At 32.5% G+C, this 11,797-nt stretch overlaps 1 protein-coding gene across 1 annotated transcript in view; it reads right to left on the minus strand.

Moving 5' to 3' along the window:
- Positions 1-9,752, minus strand: part of LOC108724933 (Na(+)/H(+) exchange regulatory cofactor NHE-RF1) — an 18,444-nt gene extending 8,692 nt beyond the window's left edge. Inside the window, exon 1 of the mRNA XM_018451637.1 lies at positions 9,079-9,752. Within this exon, the coding sequence (XP_018307139.1) occupies positions 9,079-9,501 (423 nt within the window). The 5' untranslated portion in view covers positions 9,502-9,752. The remainder of the gene's footprint in view (positions 1-9,078) is intronic.
- Between the last annotated feature and the right edge of the window lie 2,045 nt (positions 9,753-11,797).

Genomic DNA, 11,797 nt, shown 5'->3' on the forward strand with positions numbered 1-11,797 from the left:
CCCCCCCCTCTCTCTCTCTCTCTCTCTGTTAACGTTTTAACTCACAGAAAAGTAGCAATTCAAATATTTTATAGATAATATAATAATTTTAAAGAATTGATTTTACATGCGAAATTCAAAAGGAATATAGATACCTTAAGAATGAAGTCACTAAACTCCGATTACGTCTAAAAAATTAGCCAATGCTTTCTCTTAAGCCCATTCTACAATTATGTAAACGTAGTTGTATACAATTATGTAAATGATTGTAGTGATAATTGACTACAATTGAATATGAGGAAAATATTTGACTACGATTTGGTCAATTCTTATAACTATAATCTTATTACAATAATACTTACAACTTGCACTTATGCAGTTGTAGAACAGGTTTTATCCTTTTATGCACCCCCTTCGTACTATAATCTTTCCAATTCCCACCGTCAAGAGGAAATCCCGAGCGATGTTAAAGGGTTAAACGAAATGAATAAACTGCAACTCGTGAGCGTCCACCTCTAATATAAATAAATTATTGTCTGGACAATGACGCGTGTGTAAGCGGGATATTAATAACTCATTTGTCGTCACTTTCGTTTCCAGCATTCGTAGACCGAATCGTCGAGTCGCAAATTTAAAATAACGATTTGCCAAATGTTGATTCGACTTTTTCAAAAACCTAGGATCAAGTATGATACGGTGATATATTCTGTTGCAGTTACTTGGATGCATCAAATGCTTAAACATAAAAAATAGGTGCATCGAAATATTTTTTTACAATATATCTTAATTCTCAATTTTCTTATTTTTCATAATAATAAAAGCTTCGCAAGAATTTACTTATTACTGAATTTTACATCTACTTATTAAAAATATTAAAAGATAAACTTTTAAAAAATAATAACTATGATATACATATACAGATATTTTAAAACTCTTTTCTTATAATAAAGTATTAATTTTCTTTGTGAATCATTTAAAATAATAATAATAATAATAATAAAACTCTACTCCCGATTACTAGAATATCTATTAATTAAAACAAAAAATTATTCAAAAACAGTAAAAAATAGTGCTTTTAGCATTTGCTCATCCGTCATTACACGCGATCGGAAGCAGGAAATATCAAACGGTAATTTTTATTGTCATGTATAGGTCGAGACTGACTGTTAGCACGTGCAAATCAGCAAAGCTTCCGCTTATTCAGCATGATTCAATCATATTTCATTCATCCCCGTAGTACGATTACATTCGTGAATACTCTTGTGACTTCGAGAAATTGCGATGATGCCGACTCGTGATGGCGTTTTAAGCACGTGCCAAGGTGATATAATCACGCGTTATTTCACGACACGATGATAACATAAAAATTGTTACATAATGACATAATGACCATTAATAATATTTAATCCTCCATCTGCAATCTGAACCTTTATTAATACAAGTGAAATTTCATTTTCAAATTTCTTTGAAATAAAGGAATAGTAATGTAACAGAGATGTTGAAAAGTAATCCTGAATTTTTCCACTTTTTTTTAAATCCTAAAATGGTAAAAAAACTTGGACTGGAGGTACTAAAAATATGATTGCAAATAAAGAATTAAGAATCACTAACAAATACACGCAAAAGACAAGATCTTTCCAATTTTTTATAAAATAGAAATAAAAAGATAAAAATAAAAAATTCTCCAGCATAGTCTAACAATTTATTTTCATTTTAATATTAATATGATGATTATATGTAGAAAATATGTTAATTAATATGAAGGAAACACGTACCAAGAACGAAACATTTCTCGATGGATTGGAATGGTGTGCCATCATTCGTACGTTCTATTAATTGAACCCAACTTGTATTTCAGAGAACGCGATAGGGGTTATTCACATTCCTTTCGCGTAATGAACACGCGCTTGCGACACGCGAGAACGCATATATGCACGACACATCACCTGCTAATTAAAATCGATGCAACAAGTTGCGAACGCGTTGAAACTAATGCTTTGACGACAGATGCAACTCTCGATCGTGATACTTTGTAGTTCTTAGTACAATATAACATATAATTTATATATGTATTTATATATGTATCATTTCGCTTCGTTAATAAGATCATTAATTACTGCTTAAAAATTTAAACATTGATAATAATTCACTCATGTAATAGTTAATGCAAAACGGCTAATATTACCGCTTATAATGAGAACAATAAATATGATTCAGTGGCCTAGAAATAAAAGAAAGGATATGTCATGAATATAGACACACATTCGTCCTTCAGTAATTTTTCCACCTCCAAGGGCGTGTTCGGATTCCCACCTGGGTGCTCTCCGAGTGTCATGTCATCCTTGTTTAACGTTCGGTAAGTAATAAGGATGGAGTGATACCTGGGTGGCACTCGGGTGGGAATCTGAACGTAGCCTTAGTTGTAATACAATCAATTGTCTTCATTTTAAGATACAAATCAAATGCTCTAACAATAATTAAATGTAATTTTATTGTCTATGAAATCAGGAAAAACGATCGAAACATTTTCTAAGAGGAAAACATAGATGAGGCTTAACATTTAACATACATCATGCATTTTATATGCGATGAGTCTCCTCATTTCTGTCTTGTTGCTCCGAGCAAATACAGATGCGGTGGCATCATCGGCTTATTGTTAATTTAGGCATTTACTTGAGTAAGCACGGTGAATGTGTCATAATAAACGCAAAAATGTCGTTGCCGATAATCACACAGAAAGATGGCAATGATAACTTAACGCGAATACCGGGATATTATTTAGTGTCAATTTATGTCAATTAACCCCTTTATCCCCAATTATATCAGCTTTAGAGGAATTAATAGAAGTCACGAGACGGAGTATTACTACGAATAATGTTATTTGAGTTTAATAATGGTATGAGTTTTCAATTGAAAATAAATAAAGTCTTTTAATTCTTAAGAGATTAACAGAGGAATATCAGACGATAAAAAGATTATGCAAGCGAATTGTAGCGTATGTACAAGGAAGGTTATAGTATTAAAGATGATTATTTCGACAGAAACAGGATAAAAATATTGCTTATAAATGATGATTTATGAGAAATAGCGTCATAATAATATCTTAAAATTTTTATTACATACTTAGCCTTGACTAAAGCTGCACAGCACTTTTGATATAAATAATGACTTCAATATACCGAGCTGCGTATATAAATTATAATAAATTTTTATCTTAATATATCTGTAGATACACAGATGAATACATACTTATTTATAATCAATACTAAATTAATAGTAATCTAGATTATCTTATTAACATTTTAGAGAAACACTAGAATCATATTTCTAACATTTTCGCTAACTTTTAACTTTTGCGAAGTAACTGTGACTCACTTAAATTATCATAATTTTTTATCTTTCGATCGAGGCCGCATCTTTCCGTAACTGATAATAATGGAAGAAACGTGACGCCTCGTGTGGTGAGAAATCAGCGCAAAATAATCGTACGGCACGATTGGCAAAAGGAAAAAATTATGATTTCTCATTTTATTAGTCAACTGACGGTACAGGCGAAGAGACGCGTCATCGCTTAGAGAGGATACATCGATGGGAAAATGAGCTACGCATGTCATTACGATGCTTGCATAACCGTTTCCCTGAAAAAGGATTTGGACGATCCAAACTTAAATCGCTTCCTGCCGCGTCATTAACTCTACTTGATGATCCAAGTAAAAGATACATGCGACTCGGTGCTTGCGCTTCCTATCATCGTGCGTGATTATGGCAATATAAATCGCGATAGAACCGATTATGATCATAAAAATATTTATGAATCTGATTTCCGCGCAACCGTATATAAATATCAAACGAGTATCGTACGCTCTTGTAAATTAAATTCGTGTAACATAAATATAACATTCAAGATTGTAAAGTTCGTCGTATAAATGCGAATGAAAGTAAGTAATATTGTATAAAATAAACAAATTTAAATTTCATAGAACCGACGTGCAGAACTCGTATAAAATAAAACACGAATTTTATGTTGCTCACGCGTGCCGAATTTAATGAGACAACTTTACAAGTAAATAATCTACCAAAAATAAATGGAATACATTAATAAATTTCGCAGTTAATATTATACATAAATTGTTATAATACAACTGATTTTCATATCATAAGGAGAGAGCCAGAGCAAATCTCTTTTCTACCTTATTATATATACGTCAAATTTCTATTCCAGTTACTTTTACTGCAACACATCGATCATCGAAATGACTAAAAGAACAGAGCGATGGTAAGACTGTTCCGAAGAGAAATAACTAATTACGACACGATGACGTGTGTGTATTCAAATTCAATAGTGCGCACCTGCTTACATTTTATAAAAGCTACGTTACAAAACCTGAATGTTGCTTGTTACAACATAAAAAATAACAAGACGGACACATGTCGCTTAACGAGTAATTATCAACTCAATATATATCTCTGACAAAAATATCCAAAATAAAATTAATATATACGGAAAAAACAAGTTTGCTGAAGTATCTAAAAATATAATCAAATAGAGATTTGAAAATAATATTGTTTGAATCATCAAAATAATTATATAGGATCATTCAAGCTGGTTGCTAGAATGTAAAAACTTTTTGCAACATTTCTCATGGTTGAACTTCCTGCATAATTATTTCAATGGTCCATGAATAAAATAATTTTCAGCAAAAAATAATTCGTGCCTTGACATTTTGCTAAAGTGCAATATATCGTTCTCGTACATTTAGCATGATATATTTAATATGAATTTGTGAAATTAGCATGCCATTCTATTAATATAAAAAAAAATAATAGTTCCACTAGCACTTTGTTCATAATTCACCTCTGTGAAGCTGGCCCCTCATTTTCAAAATTTTGAAAAAATAAACAGAGTTCTGGTTGCCCCCCAAAGAGTTCTATCGATTGTTCTTATGGATCAAAGTGAACGGTAAAGAAGTTATAGCGCTTCAAAGTTTCGGAATTGTGAACTTGGCCCCCCCGGAACTTTAAATGATGTTTTCATCGCTTTAATCGACGGAATTCTTTCTATAAACTTGATAGAGAACTCTAGCACTCTTCGAGGGACAACCAGAATTCTGCTTATTTTTTCAAAATTTTGAAAATGAGGATCCAGCTTCACACAGGTTCATAATTCTACAGTTCCGCATTTGCTACACTAAAAAACTAAAATTAACATTAGTTACTGGAACTGTAGAACTAACAGTAACAAAAGTACTACTGGAACTGTCATTAGGGTGAATGCACTCTCTGTGGCCACCTCAAGCATTTCTATAACTTTAAGAAATTTTTTTTTTAATAATACATAAAAAGGAGACACTATTTACTTAATACTATTTATTTAATGTCTTAGTTTTTAATATTCAAAAAAGTTTTAAGGAAAAAAGCGAATGTGTAATGAAAAAGTTAAATAGTTGCAAAAATTCCATTTTACATCATTTTTGGCTACCTATATACTTCCTATCATTACGAGGCTGACTACTAATTACTTGATGGTTACTAGTATTGTCTGCTATACTTGTCATATGTAGTATTATTGATAAATTATTCTACTTACCGCGTTTCGGGGATTCTTATCGTTTTTGACAAGATAACTGTGTCTTAAGTGTATTCCGTAGAAAATATTTTTTTTTATAATATGAAAGAGGAAATGTGAGGCTACTTGTGTCACATTATTAAACAAGAGAAATAATTGCGACGCGCATGTGTCATGATTGCTACGCACTAGAGCCAACCAAAACTAGAAAAACCTAATAAACAGCGAAGGTGGCCAAAATGGGTGCAGTGGCCACAAACGGTGCATTCACCCTATTTTTTTATATTAATAGAATGTCTTGCTAATTTCACAGATCCGCTTATTATCGTAATATGACGTCTTATATTATTATATTGAGAAAAATGTTGGATATAAAACAACATTATTTTGTTGATATGTAACTAATAAAAACTTTCTTATTTTTTAATTAAAAAATTATATTTTAATCAAAATTTGATTACAATAAAATACTCCTATAAAATATTTGGTTAAAATAAAAAATTATATAAAACTTTCTTATGTTTTAATTTAAAAAATAAGAAAGTTTTTATAAATCAAATATCAAATATAACAAATTAATGGTTATCAAACATTTATATATTATAGTTGCTAAAAGTATCGTCGATATATTCGATAGCAAAATTGAGGTACTACACGCGTCGCATGCGTGCTAGACACTTTCTAGCGTAGACGTAAACACGAGAGTAAGTAACAGCAGCAGCAGCTGCTGCTGCGACAACGAATTCAACAGGTGGACCCGTAGCGCGACTCGGATAAATTCCACGCGAATGCCACGGATTCCTTTGGTACGGGCGCGTCATCTCCCGGGACTTTCGCAGCCAAAGAAAATGCCGATCAACCAATATGTTTACCTTAACACGCGCTAACCTTTCCTCCTCTCTCTTTTTTCCTTTTTAATTTACTTAAAATATTTAACACATTTTACTACAATACTAGGAAAAGTCTGATTACATTAATTGGCATTCTAGTTGAAAATGGACGAATCAGAATTTTCTAGTTGAATCTATTATCAAGCTCTATAAAGCTAGCAGGATCAAATTAACAGAATCAAATCGGACCTATCAGAATTTTTAGTACTCATTTTGTACTGAATTGTACCATTAATGATAATTTTATTGAATCAATTAAAAGTAAAAGAAAAAAATATCAGAAATAAATAGGATTGAATTTGTACTATTTTGTACTACCAAAAACAATTCTGAAATTCATAAAAAAACGTCGTTCATGCGAATATTCAAATTATTATATCGAAACAATAACATTAGTCGTACAAAAAAATGCAAGAGACCGATTTTAAAGATCTTAAATTGTTCTATGGATGGATTATTTTTAATTTATCATTTTCATATAAATAAATCATTTTCCAGAGTTGTTTACAATATTTATTAATATTTTTCATCAACTCACCAATTAAAAAATTTTTGTAAAAATGTTATATTCCCACTTTAATTATGAAGTAATCCTGAAAATTTCAAAATAGAACTCGAATGTACAGTAAAATATTAACTTACTTTCACACACAATGGTACAAATTAGTACAAATTTACTTGTGTTAATTTTTGCCTTTGTGTTTTTTTTTTATGGTTCTGCCAGCTTAATATTAAGCTATCAGTGCCACGATTTTTTTCGAAATGCACACGGTATAAAATTATCATTAATGATACAATTTAATACAAAATAAGTACTAAAAATTCCAATTTGATTCTGCTGATTTGGTCCTGCTAGCTTTATAGAGCTCTATTAACATCCTAGAAATATATAACCAAAATTCTGATTGATATGATCAGAACCTTTTAGTCTGTTTATTATCAACCAGCATTTTTTCTCAGTATACAGAATTAAATTAAATTATATAAAAAACAAATTTCTACGAGAAAATTTTTACTTTATCTCTAATTGTTATCAAAGATAACAAGAAAAGTCTTTTTCTTACTATTGTAACTCTATTGTAAATCTTCTAGATCGATTTACAAGATAATGAAATGTTATCTACATTGTGAAAAATTTCTGGTTGAAAATGAACGAACCAGAAAATTCTAATTATATCAAAAATTCTAATTATATCAAACAGAATTTTAGTTATCTCAACTAGAATTATAACAGATTCAACCAGAAAATTCTGATTTGTCCATTTTAACCAGCATTTCAATTAATGCAAGCACAAATTTTTTCGAATTTCCTCGTCCATAACGCAATTTGCATTACTTCCGCATGCCCGAATTTCCAATTCGCAAATTTGAATATACGAATATTTATATTCAAAAAAGTCATTGGCGTGCAAGCTAGCCATTCAATGCCTTGTTACTCTTACAATTCGAATTTGTAATGTGTGCCGACACATAGCTGTTTATTCCGGATAAACGTTTCTCATTAATAATTATCTCTTGAGAAAGATAGGCTCCTAAATTATTCTAAGAATACCAATCTTCCATTTGCATTCCATACATGCATTATTAGAGGAAAAACAATTTGTTCATCATTATGCACATATATTTTGCGACAATAGATTCATCTCTGTAAAAATTATTAATCAATCATAATAAAATTAAGTTAAAATGTATAAAGTTATTCTAGGACGTGTATAATGGAAAATATATATATGGTACTTTCAGTTTTCATTTTCTGATTAACTGGTGGTTAGATTTAATCTGATAACATAAAAATTATATTTTTCCAGCTATGGTTAATCATTAAATTAATAATTTTGTAGTAACTTAAAGTTATTACCACTACCAAACCAGCAGTTTAAGCGATTAATAATGGCTAGAAAAATACAATTTTTACATTATTATCACGTTAAATCTAAACCATAAGTTAACTAGAAAATGAAAAAAAGACTGTGAGCCTAGAAGTATCACATATTTTTTCCATTATACATGCATCAAAAGTAAACACAATCCATTTTTCGACATTGTGCTTATATATTCCGTGACGATCCAAGTAAAATTTAATGAATTCTGACAAGAAGTTAAAATTTAAAATGAATATCAAGTAATTTAAAAAAATTTGTTAAAAATGCTTGTGTAAAATATAGATGTATTTACAGGAAATGTAGGAATGTTTTGTTGTCAGCACATTTATTTGTTTTATTTTTGTCCACTATATTGTATATTAAATAATTACAACAGTTATAGAAACCGACTGTAATTTTCTGTTGGAACGATAACAATTATAAGCAACAGAAAATTTCGAATATTCAAAAGACGATGACGCAAAGCGGACAAATTATAGTTCTTAATCGATTCGCAAAATTATCTGCATCTGTTTAAAAATAAAAAATTAATAATAATTAAATGTCAATCGCAAATCTCAATTAAACAAAGGATCAGCAATTCACTCAGACATAAAATTCGGTTTATATAATTTGGTTTTATAAAGAATCGATCTATTTCTAAAACTATATTTTTGTAAAAAATTTTTTAATTCGATATAAGACAATCGCACATTTGGAACGCCTATAGAGTCAACGATAACAAGACTAGAAAGAAAAAAGAAGTTAAAAGCGCACTTACCTCGTCAACGGAGCAGTTGCTGCCTTCGGAACGATCTTCTACGCTGTTGGGATTCCTCTCCGGCGTCTTGATCACTTTGATGTTCTGCATAGTACCCTTGATAACGATGTTGTTCTCCCTGAAGTAATCGTCGGCTTCCTGGTCAACTACCAGCAGCTTGGTCTCATTGGCGAACGCCTTGATACGCTCGACCACCTGATTGTGAGTCTCGTTCGCGATGTCGATCTCGTTAACCTCGACTATCCGATCGCCCTGACGCAGACCGGCCGCCAGGCTCGGCGAGCCCTCGTCCACCTTGCCGATGAACTGACCGTTCTTGCCCTTCTGCGCGTGTAGATTGAAGCCGTAACCGTTGAAATCGTCCCATTTGACGATGTGGCAGAGCCGGGCGCACGGCACTCTATCGTCCTTGAAAGAAGACATCGCGTCACGTCGGTCTCACTTTCGACGGGACAAGAAGAAGTAACGTGCAAGAATCTATCGCCGGATCCACTGCCGGACACCACCACACTGCACCGAGGAACGCGCGAAACGCGAGAGTCACGCGCGAATCGAGACGTCGAGACGAGAAACACCGCAAGGTAGCAGACAGACAAACAAAGAGACACGCGCACACGTTCAAACGACGACCAAAGTACGTATGCGAACTGACGCGAAGTTGGCTGCGTTACTCCGATTACTCGGCAAGTCGGCAGCAGGCGCGAACGCGAGGAGTGACGAACAGTGCCGAACGGAGCCGAACTGTCGCTACCGGCCGTGCCTGGCCGTGCCGACTGCCGACGAGCGCCGAACCGACCCGATTCCGCGTAGCCGTTACGCGCCAACTGCGCTGCGAAAATTGCTTATGATTTTCAATAAATTTTTCCTTCTCTTCTTCTTCCCCTTCTTTTTCCACTTCTTTACATTATCATCAATTGCGTCGTTCGCGTATCTGAATAGCTTGTCGAATTGAATGTCTCTTCTCTTCTAGCCAGAAGAGATCAGTCGGTTTATCAGCTATCTTGAAAAATTTGAATTTGAGAAGTGCTCCGTTCACCGTTCACGGCTTTTCGCGCTTGAGTCGCACTTCACAAATTAATTATTCATCACAGAAAGTTCATTTAACACGTATATACACGATTCACGTACGTCACTCGGAGATTATGGTCTGTCGACGTGTTCCTCAAACACGAGGAAGAGCGCTCTTGTCGTTATTAAATCGCACAGGTCGCGCTTCACACGTTAATACGTTCAAAAGTTCATTTAACACGTATATATGATTCACGTATGTCACTTAGAGATTATGGTTTGTCGACATGTTCCTCGAGCACGAGAAGAAGTACAGAGAAAGAATTCAAATAATACGCTGATGAGCGAAACGAAATACCGGAGAAGAAAGTACACACAACTGGTGCGTTCAGAGAGACGCTATTAGTGCTACTTCTGTCATTCTATCTTCGTTGTTTATTAGACGTAAAACAAGGATAGAATGACAGAATAGCGCTAATAGCGTCTCCTCGAACGCACCTACAAGCACAAGAGAACGTCGGCTATCATGGCGCTGGTGGTGACCTCTCGCGGCAGGTACGCAAAGCTCTACGCGCAGGCGCGCTCATGCGCGTCGGTTACTTATCTGAAACTATAAAGTTTATTCTGAATATACTGACAGTAGGTCTGTTGTTTCCCAGACAGCACACAATATTCATAAAATATTTACAAAAAAATATTTTTAAATAATTATAAGATTTATTTTAAATATTTTGTAAATATATTTTTGTGGTCTTTTAGATTACACAGATCACAAACATTTATTATAGATATTATGAAATATTTATTGTAAATGCTATGAAAATACTTAATGAAACATTATAATCCAAGTAAAAAATATTTATTAGAAATATTTATTTATATTTATCATATAAATCATTATATTTATCAAATATTACATAAAATATTTAGTCTATATTCTAAGGCTGCGTTCCGTTTCACGCATGATGTGCATAATACATTATCATTTATCCTTGTTTAACAATCGGTGAATAACAAAAATGGAAGATACATCATGCGCATCATGCATGAAACGGAACGTAGCCAAATAATATTTCAAATAAAGCTTTTTATAAAATATGTATGAAATACCTATATGACATTTCAAAAAATGAATATTAATAAATATTTATCATAAACATTCTGTGCTGTCTGGATTAGTATTTTACAATATTTCTGCACTTTAAACGAGATGAATTATTTATTCGGAAGTTAGAGAGAGAGAGAAAGCGAATTTATATATACAAAATTCAAAAAGTACAAATAACGCGACAGACGTAAGCCTATATTCAGAACGCGCTTACAACAATGTTAGCGCGCTAATATGCTATACTTTATGTTACGCATATTATAGAATTTCAGAGATAAAAATGCGTTATGAATACGGGCTCTAATATTGAAAATCCATAATTCTCACATACGCTTTAGATTAAATTTTCAGTAATATCAAGAATTTCAGTAATTTCAGAATGTTGGAATGTAATTTCCAACGTGATACAATTTAAAAAATAAACAAATGAAATCAAAGAGCCTAAAATTCCTTTATTTAATTTTATATTTCTATACTATTTTTATACTGTTTTCTTTCTTATATTCCGACACATTGGTTGTTTCGAATATCTCTCGTGCTTTTATTTTATGAGTATGACGCAATTTTAATTGTTTTCCACAACGTTGGCTGACATTTTGTCTC

The sequence above is a fragment of the Mycetomoellerius zeteki genome, unplaced genomic scaffold, assembly GCF_001594055.1.
Source record: "Mycetomoellerius zeteki isolate Tzet28-1 unplaced genomic scaffold, Tzet1.0 scaffold316, whole genome shotgun sequence".
Taxonomy (NCBI): Eukaryota; Metazoa; Arthropoda; class Insecta; order Hymenoptera; family Formicidae; genus Mycetomoellerius; species Mycetomoellerius zeteki.